At 56.9% G+C, this 14005-nt stretch overlaps 1 protein-coding gene across 1 annotated transcript in view; it reads right to left on the minus strand.

The window, feature by feature from the left end:
* LOC117654496 (dachshund homolog 1-like) overlaps nucleotides 1–13175 on the minus strand; it is a 28071-nt gene extending 14896 nt beyond the window's left edge. The window contains exon 1 of the mRNA XM_034401163.1: nucleotides 12541–13175. Coding sequence (XP_034257054.1) covers nucleotides 12541–13175 — 635 coding nt within the window. The remainder of the gene's footprint in view (nucleotides 1–12540) is intronic.
* Between the last annotated feature and the right edge of the window lie 830 nt (nucleotides 13176–14005).

A 14005-nucleotide genomic window follows, 5' to 3' on the forward strand; every position in this document is an offset into this window, starting at 1 on the left:
GAGCCTCACATTCGGCCCTTACGAAAGAAAGTCATTGGTGTAACGACGACACTCGCTCGCTTCCATTTATACTCGTTCTATTTTTGGCAGAGTACTTCTCGTTCTCTTCGGAGGTGTTTCGGCTCGCCCCTTTCTCAGCTGACTGCGTAAATACGCCCCACATAAACAGGAACATTAATAGACACGGTCGTGTCGGACACACGCGCGTGATTTGGGTGAGAGGCGGTAAACGCGAGGGACTGCCGCACAGTGGGCCAGAAGACCGGTGGAGGCGGCCCAAACCCTAGACCCGTTTTGAGCTCCAGAGTCGCTAAATGGGACTTGAACCGAACATGTAACCCCATGGGGTCCATCGATGGGGTCACACGTTGGGTTCCAGTCCTGTTTAGCGACTCTGTAGCTCAAAAAGTGTGAAGAGTTTGGGCTGCCTTCCGCCGGCCTTCTGGCCCACTGTGGATAGGTGGTAAACGGGCGGGACTGGCGGGACCTCGAATCGGGCGGACCGGGCCTCTGCTTTTGAACCTGAATGTGAATGGCTCTCGGAAACTTGGCGAGGTATTTGAGCGGCCGGTACGATGATGCCTTTTCCCCCTCTCCCCCTCGGCTCGTCCCTGACAGACGAAGCCTCTCGCGGTGCCAGCTTGGCTGTGCAGTGCTTCGCTCCCAAACGTATTAAAGGTTAAACAAAGCGCCCCGATCGGACACAACGCAAGGTTTATGTGTTTGCGGCCATTTATGGGCTACCCGTCTGCAGTCCGTACCGGCGTAGCGCCCGGCTACACGCCCAAAAAAATATCGCAGTACTTTTGTCCCTTCTTTTGAGTCCTTCTGCATCCTGTGTTGTCGTCCGCAACATGTCTGAATGTAACGCTCAAGAAGACCACACAAACTATAAAAACGAGATTTTAAAGATAAATTACCAAATTGTTTGACGATTTAAAATATTTATTGAACAATTATTTCAGGATTTGGCAAGCCTTCCAGCAGCCTCTACCCGGTAGGAGCGTTAAAAAGTTATGGCAAATATATTTGAAGACGCCGCCGGTGCCCGACCAGCTGCCGGGAGCGACGCGAGTCAACGTCCGAGGCTTGGCTGTGTAGTCTCCGCTGCCTGGCAGACAGCTCGGCAGACGCTGTTCTGCGAAAACACTCCCTATTAGCTGGAACAGCGGAACAGCGGAGCGCCGAGCCAGTGGTATGCGAAACCGGCCGAGCCAAAACGTTATTGGCAGTCACCAGCAGACGACGCGCGGCTGCCAATAGCACCGTGGCGGGGGCGTGCCGGGCGTGCCACCAGGGCGTGCCTGCGAATATCGAAGAGAGCTGGCGGCGCGTCGAGTGGTGTTCGGTGAAAGCGGCAGTGTCGTAGTGGACGTCTGCGAATACTTTTGTCGTGCTCTATGCGCAGGGAGGCAACGGCCTTGTGCGTACCCGCAACTGGAAGATGCCTAAATTTTTCGACGGAATATTATTTGAGAGACGACATGAGCGTACTGAATGATGTTACGCCAAGACGAAAAACATCAGAGCCGTTCGTCTCATCATAATCAGCACACGGCAAAGGAATTGAGCTCCCCTCTTAAAGTTGACAACATTTTTGGCTCTTTAGTCGGCAACATTTCTCCACTTTTTTCGACAGTGCGTCGGCAATCAACCTGGTGAGTGGAACAACGCCGGTACGATATGGAGAGGCGTTCAGCGCAGCCAAGCCCAGGCAGTGCCCCGGCCGTCACTGCAACTCTTGCCCTTTGCAAAGCCACGCAACTGGCGGCGCTCGGCGGCGAGGTGCCGGCTGACTGGGCGGTCGTTCGAGTTACGGCCTTTTGGCTCCACTGCCTGGGCACTGCCTGGGCACTGCCTGGGCTGGGCACTGCCCGGCAGGCGGCGCGGCAAGGCATCAGGCTACCTCACGCCAGCTGCCGTACACTCTCGGGAAAAAGCAACAGGCAAGAGGAATTGAGGAAGTTCGACTGCCGAACCCAAAGAGTACCCTTTCTTTTTTCGCGAAAATGTCACCATGTAGAAAGGCCGCACTTGGAACACGCGCCATTTTATTTCCCTCCCGTGGGCTGCCCTGCCATTCGTCGCAACGAGAGAGCGAGAGGGAAAGAGAGGGACGCATAAAAAGGAGGGGGAGGGAGAGAGATGGTTGATAAGCAGGGTCAGTAGTTTTGTGTCCCGTGTTATTATTGTGGTAATTACCCCGCAGTGTTGCAGGATTCATGTTCAGCCGGAGTAGAAACTTTTTTTTACCTTTTTTAAAGTAATTGCGTGACACCGAGTTGCCTCTCTGCAAGAATCCCGACTGGGATTTGTTATAATTTTACCCAAGTCCTCCCACGTGCTTAAAATATTCATTCCCGCCTCGAGAAAATTACAGGAGACAACGAGCCCGGGTGGCTTCCACTTCTCACCGCGGCGCGCCGATCAGGTTCCTCAAAGACCGACCAGTGGTGACCGCTCGCTCGAGAGTGTTGACTCGGTAACTTGACCAACTCCAGCTTGACTTCCGTCACTACCCAAAGTTTCTAGTATAGTTCGTCTGCAGAGCAGGACACTGTTCAAGATTTTGAGGCTACTGTGTCAAAGTAACAAAGAGACCTACATACAGAGACTGTTTTTAACAAATTTCTACTATTTTTTACTCTTTTCCGGTGGCTATTCACACCTGACCGTGGAAAACAAACAAATCAGGGGCTCTGCGAGGGGCCCAGTTACCAGTCGTCAACAAAGGGAAACCATTTCGTATCGGCCGATGATGAGACTGGCTTTTTTGTGATGCTTCATCCCACCCACGTCAGTAGCATCGTCATTTTCACCGGAAGGACAAACACATGTAACACGTCGCACTCCCACCGCAACGGCTATTAATGAGTAGTCGAACACGCCCTGGCCTACTTCCACCGACGCCTTCTCGATGACGCCTCGCCGGGTTCAGAGTTCGGCCTTCCTTTCGAAAGGCTGTGGTGGGAGCGGCGGCTTTTGAATCCACGCAACACCAATCTCAAACTTGCGATATTGCAAACGCACAGTCTTCGACAGAATAGTGGCAGCGGCATGCATACATTATTTAGCCAGGAAAACAGCGTGTTGGAATGTGGAAACCACCTGCGATCGAATTGATACCGGCGCCTTCTATCTTTGATGACGCGTGTCCTTTTTTTGTCACGCAAACTGCCTGCGAGAAGGCGGTGGCGGCGCCCCGTCAGGACTTGTCAATAGGCGTCATTAATAACCCCAGACACTTTGGCATACAACAATCCAACGAAAACACATAATGGAACCCAGCATCGAAATCAATTAACGGCTGAATAGTGCGCCGCATGCCGAGGCGGGGCCTCCCGCGCGCAGGGCGTTATACGCACGGCCGTCCTGCCAATAATCAGATCGGACTGCGAATAAGGGTTGTGTTTCCAGAACGCGTAATGATGGCTGCTGGAATGCAGCAAGTCCATTGCCGCAACAATGGGGCAGACAATGGCGGCGGTGCCGTCGCGTCGAATCGAATCATATCATATCTCATTGTCGACTGTTATGCTTTGATCGAAATGGGACTCCGAGACAACAAGAGTAAGTGTTGATCTTTCTTTCACCGGCCCATTGTCGAACCCGGCGCACGGCGGCCCCGTCACGGAGTGTCACGCTTTTTGTACTCTGCACGGTGGCAATCGGTATTTATTTTCCAAAGCCAGACACGCCCCGGAGGATCAGTCTGGGCGGATCACGTGGACTTCGAAGAACGTTTTGAGATCCACAGCCCCAAAGTCTACTTGGGTAGCACGTCACAGAGATACTTATTCCAACTACTTTGTTCTACAAACCCCAAGGACGACCACGAATCGCGCATGCTTTCCACTTCCAGGGTGAGTCCGCCTAAACCGATCTTCTGGCCGACTGCACGCCGTTCTTTTTCACCCCTTTCCTGGATTCGTCAAGTCGGCGCGGCCATGTTCGAGGGCCGCAGCAGTTATTCCATTTCAATCTTTAATTGCCGCCCGAGGGGAAGGAAAGGAAAAGGGTTGAAAAGTGTGCGTGGCCGGGCTGGCCGTGCACACGCAAGGGGCCTAGTCACTGTCGCACGCCAAACACAGCCAATCGCGTTTGCTGCAGACCTGATTAAATCATCACCACCGCCAAAACAGCTCCCTTTCCCGAAAAAAAACCACAAAAACTGGGTTCTTTTTCCGCGGTAGCTTTGGCACGATACGCCAGGAAAGTTGTGTGGATACCTCGGAGGTGAAATTGGTGGGTGACCTTCGCGCTGCTCCGCGGCCAGGATGTTGGACCCTCCGCCGGACAAATGGACTCTCCGTTAGCCTTTAATAGCAGGTGTTTGATGCGGCTCTCTACCGTTATGAAATGATTAGGCAGCCAATCAAGTCCCTCCTAGGATGGGCCGCGCTGTGGCTTGGCAGTGCCTCGGCAGCGCCTTGGCAGCGCCTTGGCAGCGCCTTGGCAGCGCCTTGGCAGCGCCTTGGCAGCGCCTTGGCAGCGCCTTGGCAGCGCCTTGGCAGCGCCTTGGCAGCGCCTTGGCAGCGCCTTGGCAGCGCCTTGGCAGCGCCTTGGCAGCGCCTTGGCAGCGCCTTGGCAGCGCCTTGGCAGCGCCTTGGCAGCGCCTTGGCAGCGCCAGCGCGTGTGGTTCGCGTCAGCGAAGGGAGAAGGCGCGTCCTGTCCAGTCCGTCTCTGCGCGTGTGAACGCTTGTCACCGTGTTGTGCGACTAGGAAACATGGCAGTGCGTCCAGCCGCCATTTTCGTGTTGAGAGCGACGAGGAGCGTCGAGCGAGCGAGCGCGCGAACGCTCAAAAATTATCAACGAAATGCATCAGTTTTTTCGTTTCTCAAATGAGCGGGGGGCACGGCAGCTCGGTGAAGGGAGGGGAAGGGACTGCACCGGCATGGCCGGCGCGGCGCAGTTTGACCGCTTTCTGTTTCGGTTGTGCGAGAACAATGAATAAAACATAAAGGTCGCGGAGGCCTCGTTGCACTGGAAAAGGGGGAGGGGGCACCACTAGAAGTGAATGCAATCATTTCAGTTTTAGAACAAGTCAGAGTGACGAGAGAGGGAAATGCTGCGGGACTTTTTAAAAGCCGCACGCGAAACAATTTGATGCGCGCGAGGGAGGAAGAGAGAAGGAAAGATTATAAAGGAGAGGGCGTCCCTGAGTCCCCCCTGCCCGGCCGGCGCAGCCCGGCGTGGTCACTTAGTTGGATGTAATTGGCGGAGACACTGGGCCGGAAGTTGGCACGACCGCCTGGCCTGCTGCCCGGCCTGCTGCCCCACAGTGGGCCAGAAGGCTGGTGGAGGCAGCCAAAGCTCTAGACGCGTTTTGAGCTCCAGAGTCGCTAAGCAGGATTTGAACCTTACGTGTGACCCCACCAACGGATTCCTCGTTCGGAGAGCAATCCATTGATGGGGTCACACGGTCGTTTTGAGTCCCATTTAGCGACTCTGGAGCTCAAAACGCGTCTGGGATTTTGGCTGCCTCTGGCCCATTGTGTGCCGGCCAGGGCGGAGCGATGGGGGAGACTAGACGGAGGCAAGTCTGCGTAGGGAAAGGCGTGAGCGACAGACAAGTTGGTGACGCTGACTTCATTTAGGCCCCACGGGATTCCATTTGCTGCGCGGCCCCAGCCAGCCAGTCTCCCTCCGACAATCCCCCAGTTTATCTGTGATTCCTCACTTGGCCGCCGGCACTTCCCCCAGCAGCGCCAACAGGTGTGTGTGTCTGTCTCGCTCACCCACGCCGCCACCGCCCCTCGCTCTCTCTCTCTCCCTCTCACTCACACACCCACACAGAGACACGCACAAAGCTGGAACTGTTGCATTCGCAGATACAGATAAAGCCCCGGCTTCTCCCCTCCGCGCTGGCTCACCCTCGCAATACAAGCAGGAGGATGTTTCCGGGGCTGGCGGAGCACTGTTGAGCGCCGGGCGGGGCGGAGGAAGGAAAAGCAAACTGTGAACCCGCTTCATGCGCATTAAGCAATGTCTTCTGCCCGCTTAAGATGAAGGCAGAGCACTGGGAGGAGATTGGTGAGCAAACTATGGACCCTCTCCATGCGCACTGAGCAATACCCTCTGAGACATCGGCTATCACCAACATGTATGGTATCTGAGTATCTAGACCAAACCCGTCCTTCAAACGACCTGGTTGAACAACTCGAGATGTAGGTACGTACCCTCATGCTTCAGGCCACAACTCACATTTCCCGGTTCAAGTACGTTGAGCAAACCTCAAGGCACTCCAGGCTAAACTCACCCACCCACCTAGATCAAATTAACCGGCCAGAAGAAGAAGAACAAAGAGAGGGAATGATAAACAGAGCGGAAACATGTGAGCCGCGACAATAGGAAGGGATTACGACGGAAGGCGGGGTGGAAATTAAAAGGGGAAAGATAAAAAGAAATGAGAGGAAGACAGATTACGTGTGTAAACTTCCTCGGAAGGGAAAGAACCGACCGTGCTGCGTGCGGAAATAGGCAAGCCGCGATTGTGGAACAAAAGCAGTTCTGTAAATGAAGCAGGGCGCAGCGAAGGGGTTGGTCACCGGACTCAACACCGCACGTCGTTTGGGGAGACCATGAAAGATAAAAAGTACGCCCGGTCTATGTAGATAGAAGACACTCTATTTTCCAGGGAACAGTAGCTTTATCGTCGTCAAGTTAAAAATGGCACGGAAGATGAAATCCATCTGAAGGCTTCGATCGAAGAAACGACTCGGCCAGGTCTGGTGGCCTTTGGGTGGCCTGTGGAGAGTTCAGGGTCAAGCTCCAATCTAGTTGCCGCAGGTGATGGCGAAGCTGGGACAATTTGGTGGATTTGGCCTGGAGACGGTGGCTGCCCGCCTCCCCCTGGGCGTCGCTAGCCACCCTCAGCCCGAGATATGAGGAAAGCCTCAAGTGGGGCCCTCGCTGTGGGCTCGCTGTGGGCGTCGGCCCCCCGCAGGGCCCTCGGCGGCTGGGGCGGCCTGGGCCTGCCCGCGACGGTGGCCTAATGGGAAAGAATTGCCCATATATCGCACATATTAGACGCCACCTCGACACGGGCGATGCCAGGCCACCAGAAAGAGAGATAGCGTGCCGCCTCATCCTCTGCCCACTATATCAGCGCCTTGTATTTCATTTGGCAGTGGGAACCCTTCATCCGATAGATTTATAGAAGGCTGCGACTTATTGTGGTCGCGCGTCCTTCCGCTTGGATCACAGTGCAGTGGAGCTGTGGCGCTGCGGCGGACCTCGAAGGGACATAAATCTAGCTCCGATTCCGGGACGCTGGGATATTGGGTCCAAGGCCTCCCACGTCCGTTCAAAGATAGGTTCGATTGAATCCCGGAAACGCCGTTGACCGCAATCACTGCTGTGGTGGTGGCAGTGGTAAGGGCAGAGGAGGACGGGGTTGAGGAAGAAGAAGTGCAGAGAAAGAAGAGTTTGATGAAGTGGAAGAGGTAGAAGAGGTAGGTCGGTGTTGGTGTTGGGGGAGGTTATTGTTGTTGTTGTTGTTGTTCTTTTCGCAAGATCCACAAAGGGTTTTGGCCGGAAATTGCAGACCAATTTGTGTCACCGAGTCCATCTAGTTGCTGTGAATGGCCTTCCAAGGGCTGGGCCGACGGCTGGCCCGAGGGCGGACTGCTTCAGGCGACGAAGGCCGAAGGGTGTTGCAGGCTGGCAATCATCACGTAGAAATTGGATCAAGAAAGCGCGTCGAGGTGGTGGTGGTGGTGGTGGGGCGGTGGTGGCGGTGATGGTGGGGGGAGCGCGATGGTGGGACAAGGAGGCTCTGATGGTAGATAAGACAAACCGACCTGGGGGAGTGTCCCGTCCTTCCCGGCCACTCCAATAGGTAATGAGGTCAACACTCTTGGTCCGGCATGGTCGCACCGGGTGGACACACCAAATGTTGTTTCGTCTCCTTGTTGCTGTTGGTGTTGTTGCTGCTGCTGTTGTTTAAAAACGGGACCCTGCTTCCCAAATCCAGCCCCGAGATAACAAAAAAAAGCGCCCACGTGCTGCGCCGCTTCTCACCGTGTAAATTGATAGCGGAACAGTAGCTGTGTGTACTTGTCACCGCCCGCTAGATTACGTTCCCACAAGACGCGCTGCTTGCGTTTCATTGCGACAAGGCGGTGCTTTTATGAGCGGCGTCGTGCAAATAACACGTCTCTATTTACAGGCGGTGCCAACTGCCAATAACGTTTCTTCATCCCTCCTGATAGGTGTGAGCGCCGTAACGCGTCGAGTCGTTATCCGCACGCCGCAGCCTGCCGCAGCGCGAGGGCGGCACTAAAAGCTGTTTTTACTTTTCGGTTCTCTTTATAGACGGTTTGCTTGGAGTCTACGAAACTGAGGGCAGAAAACACGCAGGCATAGCAAAAAAAGCACACGTTATCTTGAAGGCTGACAAACGGGTTGATAATTGTGCGTGAATAAACTTTCATATTCTGACGCGATCCTTCAGCAATTACCGACTCCAGAGTGTGAACCACCTCCCAGGAATTCTCACACAGCCGCAACGCGACGACAGCTGTTGCGAGCCGATGACAGAGTGCCGCGAGCGAAAACTCGAACACGCGTTCACATTACCGAGTCTGTTAAAACAACTGCACTACGACGAGAGAGAGAGAGAGGAAAGCTTCGGAAAACAAACCGTCACCGTTTCCTTTACTTTTCAATTCAAACTAGTCACGCCGGCGAGCGGCCGCGCCGGAACCTTCAAGCGCAGACATTATGCACGTCCAATTGCTGTCAGCAGCGGCTCAGTTCTTGTCAGCAAAGTCCTCGTGTGTGTGTGTGTGTGTGTGTGTGTGTGTGTGTGTGTGTGTGTGTGTGTGTGTGTGTGTGTGTGTGTGTGTGTGTTGGCATAAGTATTCGAGTATGCGAGTGAGGTGAAGGAAGGTGTGTGTGCGTGCGTGTGGGTGTGTTTGCTGAATCACCCCCAGTGGACGGGCTTCAGGACACAGCCCCGTGAGTTTCATATAATTGCAAATTAACAGCCAGACTACACGCGCGGGATCGTACTTTGCAAAGCGAGCGCGCATATTCATAGCGAAGGATTAGTCCTCCGCAGTCCGACACCTTTCCGTCTGCGGAGGCGGGAAGTTTGCCCCGCCATTCGCGGGGAGGGAGGGGGAATTTCCCTCCGGGCAGAGATATTTCCCACAGACGATTTCTTTCAACAACAACAAAACAATCTTAAGAGCTCCTAGAGAAAAGCTCTCTAGAGTTAAATATGGTCAGGTAAACTTTCCTGATTATGTCGTAAAGTTAGAGGGTGCAGGAGGGGAAAAATACACCAGTTCGTTTCAAACCGTCACTTGTTCAAGGTGTGACTCTTCTTGTACTTGCTCTTCCCCCTCCCTTTCCTATCCAAAAGCTAAACGGCCGTCTCGCAGTTTGCGTACGCGCCCCCAAGTCCGCACATCGAGGGCAGGCCGCCGGCAGGGTGTGACAGGGTTAACCCTCCCCTCGCTGCCCCTCGCTGCCCCGCGCTGCCCCGCGGCGTCGTCGTCCCTACCCCCCTCCCTCTTCCCCATGCCACGCGAGAGTGATCCTAAGCCCACACGCACCTAGGTGGATGTGTAGCGGGAGGAGCAGCAACCCTTGATTCCGCGTCTGTCTCCCTCAGTAATGGAACTGTGAATGTTTTAGCGGGCGGTGATCACGGCAAGGCAACGGCGAGGCGGGCGCCTCTCGCCCGCGGACACACACACACACACACACACACACACACACACACACACACACACACACACACACACACACACACACACACACACACACACACACACACACACACACACACACACACGGTTTCACCCTGAGAATTAGGAACGCCCGCACCCCCACCGACCGCAAAACTTCTCGGGCTGTGCCTTTTTTTTGGTCTGTTATTGTTTTATTTTTAAATTCACCAGACAAAGATTTATTTTCACGTATTTTTCTTTCCGGGCGGCGGGATGGAACGACGCACCGCACGGTTAAAAAGGAGTAGACGAGACGACGACAACAACAACAAAAATATTGCAGCGCGGGACCCAAAATGCGCGCGCTTTTCCTGGTGTAGCTGCACAGGAGCGGAGAATTTATGGAATCTCTAAGGAGCGTGTCTGCGTGCGTGCGTGCGTGTGTGTGTGTGTGTGACTTTGCACACGTGTGTTGCTGCTGTTGTTGTTGCTCTTCTTGTTTGCTCGTCGTGAAGATGATATGATGAATCCGCACAGCAAAGCTCCTGCTCATATGCGCCCGGATTTACACAGTTCCGACCAGGGTTTTAGTTTTAATTAAAGTCTGCTGTTATTCGTGTGGTTCCGGTTGCTTGTGAGTGTGTTGGTGAGGCTAAGTCTGCCGAGGGGAGATGGTCGCGGTGAATACGAAAGCTCACAGTGTGTCTTGCTGGGCACGCCCGCCTCGCAAAGGGTAGGCAACCCCTGTGGCAGCTCCAGACTCGGTCCCCTGTTCGTGCCTTTGCTGCCTTGGCTTGTCGGAAGTCGTAGGGACTCGGACGGGGTGCCCGCGGGGGTGGAGGTTGGGCGCTAGGGGCAGGAGAAGGAGGGAGGGGGAGGGGGAAGGCCCAGCTCTGCTGTATCCCGCCTTCGAAACGAGAAGAATGAAAATAAACAAGGCCTAGCTGGATATCGTAGCGAAGACTCCCTCTTTGTCTTGGAGCGAGAAAAGGGCAACACCTCTCTCTTACCTTTGCGCCCGGCGCTTCGCTCTCCGTTCCCGCGCCGCCGCCCCGCCCCGCCCCCCCCCGCCCGCCCCGCCCCCCCGCCCGCCCGCGCCGCCGCGCCCCGCCCTACCCCACCCCGCCCCTGCAGCCGGCACGACCCGAGGAACCGCGTCCCGCGGATTTGCTGGTGGGGATTGCTTCCGAAGATCTCGATCGCCTGGAAGTCTGGGAGCGTGGCGGCGCTGTCCCGCCGAGCTCTTGTTTCCCTGTTTCATTTTTTTTTTGCTTCGTTATTTTTTCTCCTTTTTCATGCTACTTATCAGCACGACTTGGCCTGGCCTCCTCCCCGTGCACTTCTTGATGCTCATCGTGCATCTCCTTCCCTCTGCCTGCAAAGCGCTGCAGCACCGCCGGGGGAAACGGCGGGGGAGTTTGACTCGCAGTCACACACGCCGCGCCCCGCCATCGAGATATCTCGAGATATCGAACGGGAGACATCGAACAGCCGCCCCTCGAGTTATCGAACGGAAAGCCCCGAGTGCAGCGCGTTACCGTCCCTCATCTCACCCGAATGAAAACGCAGCGGACTGGGTCACGACCTCCCCTCCCCTCCCTCCCTCTCTCCCCCACCCCTCACTCGCCCTCCCCAGAGACGGTAGCGCCCCGCCCGAACAAGAAAGGAAAGAATATATCCGTAAAGAAAGGGAGACAGTGAGAGAGAAAAAGAGGGTTGGTTGCGGTTGAATGGTGCCGCCACTAGAGTTGCTTGGCTGCGTCCATCTCTCTCTATCTGCTACGCCGCCAAAGAAATTCATCAGCGACGGCCACGCTCCGCCACTCCGCGGACATCTCTTTTATCGTGTGTCAGTGTCCTTTCCGTCCGCCAGAGCGCGCAGGTGCGCTCCGGCATTTCCTCTTCTTCTTCTTCTTCTTCTTCTTCTTCTTCTTCTTCTTCTTCTTCTTCTTCTTCTTCTTCTTCTTTTTTCTTCTTCTTCTTTTTCTCCTCCTCCTCCTTCTCCTCCTCCTCCTCCTCCTCTTCCTTCCCCCTCCCGCTCACCGCGGCCGCGGCACACACAAATTAAGCTCCATAAATAATGGCGCCAGTGACACCGCTGCCAACCTAAGGTTCCTCATCACACAAGTTGGAGCGCCGCTACATATTTCACAGGTTGGCACTACTGTTGCGCGCGAGACCGCGCGAGACCGCGGCGCGTTGGTAGAACTGGCAGCGACACACAATTAGGGATATCATTAAGGTGCTCCTTCATCCCAAAACAAGGGTTTCACATATCTTTTTCGGCCGCGGCGCCGAGCCGCACGGCCCGAATTTAATTACCAGTGAGTTGGTAACCCTGATTAATTCAGACACTGGTTCCCCCCAGTTTCCTTCATCGCGCCTTGGGCCCGTCTCGTTCCTGGCGCGGACTGTAGTACCCTCCTCCTGCACCGGTCAGCGGGGCGGAGTCGGAAAGGACCCAAAACACCCCAATAAATTAGAGAAAAATAAACAAGGGACTTATTAATTGAGTGCCAGGCCAGCCGCCTGTTGGCCCGACTTTTATTTCCGAGTTGACACCGAGTAGCGGATGACCAGCTGCCTAGGCATTCAACGTAAAAACGGGCTTCCTGATAAAACAACACAATCAACAACAACACAAACAACATTTCCAACAACAACAAGAGGGAATCAGCTGGTGGGGTCGGGTGGCTGGCCGGGCGGGCCTCGCGTGCGCGCAGTGCTCCGTGCACAGCCGTGGGTTCGAATCCCAGCGGAATCAATTATTGTTACAAAGCTGCCTTCGTGCCGAGCTCGCTGTGAGCTGGCAGTGGGCTTGGGACAGTAGCGCCGGGCAACTAGCTAAGTGGTCTTACCTGGCCGTGGTGCAGTCGCGGTACAGCGTGTCGAAGTCCTTGCAGGAGAGCAGCTTGCAGCGGTTGACGCCGGGCTGGATGGCGCCCAGGCCCCTCAGGATGCGGACCTGCTCCACGTTGCACACGAGTGGCACAATGTCCAGGCGCTTGAGCTTGGTGTACACGGTGTGCAGCCCGCCCACCAGGTGCTTCAGGAAGAGCTCGAAGGCCTGCGGCAGGCACAGCATGGTCTCGCCGTTGATCATGAAGGCGGCCACCTTCTGGCCGCGGTACGTCACCAGCTTGCACTCGTTGGCCGTGGGGTCCGAGCTGGAGATGGGCGGCGGGCTGTTGTACGACCGGGGCGGGTGGCCCGGGTGGCCGGCGGGGTGGCCGCCCGGGTGGCCGGCGCCGTGGGCTCCGGGGTGGCCCTGCGGGTGGCCCGGCGGGTGGCCGTGGTGGGCCTGGGCCTGCGCCTGGGCCGCCGCCATGAACTCCAGCGGGGACCCCATGAGCGAGTTGAAGAGCCCGAGTCCCGGCGGCCCGAGGTGCCGCATGGGCGACATGGGGTGCGGGTGCCCCGGCGGCGGCATGGGGTGCGGGGGGCCGTGGGGGCCCAGCACGTGCGGCGCCATCAGCGCCATGGGGCCCTCCATGTCCTTGCTGTTGATGTTGTTGTTGTTGTTGTTGTTGTTGTTGTTGGGCGTGGCGTCGCGCGGCGGCGTGTGCGGCGGCGAGGTTTCGCGCGGAAGCGCAGGCCCGGCACCCTTGCCGAGCGCCGCCGACGGCGAGGCGTCGACGCGCGGCGACGAGGCGTTGCTGCCGCGCTCGCTGGACGAGAAGTCCACGGCGCACTCCATGATCATAGCGCGCACGTGGCGGTCCGGCTGTCTGCCAGTCGGGCTGGCCGTCGGGCTGGCCGTCGGGCTGGCCGCGCCGGCCGAGGGCACCGGCAGGCGGACCGGCAAGCGGCACAGGGGCGTCGCGGCGGACTCTGCCTGGCTCATCCGCGGGGCTCGCACTGAGGGGCAGGACGCCGCGGAGGGCGCCAGTGGGGGCGGCGGGGGCCGCGGGGGGCGGCGGGGCCGGGCCGGCGCCCTGGCGCTAGCGCCCAAGTGGTGGGGTTGCGATGCCGCCGGGGGCGGCGCCTGCCAGAGGGTGGCGCCCAGCGCGGCCGGTGGGGGTAGCTGCCCGCCGCTGGAGGGGGCGCCTCGCTGCACCTGCCTGCCTCGCCGCGCCGCGCCCTCGCGGACTAGGGGCGGACCGGCCTGCTATTTTCCTTGAGCTGACATCCACACACGGACGACGGCCTGGTCTTAAGCCGGAGAGCGCGCACGCACACAAACACACACTGTATTGTTCAGCCGGAAGTAGAGGAGGAAGGTCCTTGCAGTGTAGGGCCCTCTGAGGTTCAATCTTGTTATTCTCAGGACTCAGCGAATGGTGACGCCGCGCTGCGGGGCTGCCGGCGCGGTCTGACCCGCCA

Source organism: Thrips palmi, unplaced genomic scaffold, assembly GCF_012932325.1.
Source record: "Thrips palmi isolate BJ-2018 unplaced genomic scaffold, TpBJ-2018v1 HiC_scaffold_10, whole genome shotgun sequence".
Classification (NCBI taxonomy): Eukaryota; Metazoa; Arthropoda; class Insecta; order Thysanoptera; family Thripidae; genus Thrips; species Thrips palmi.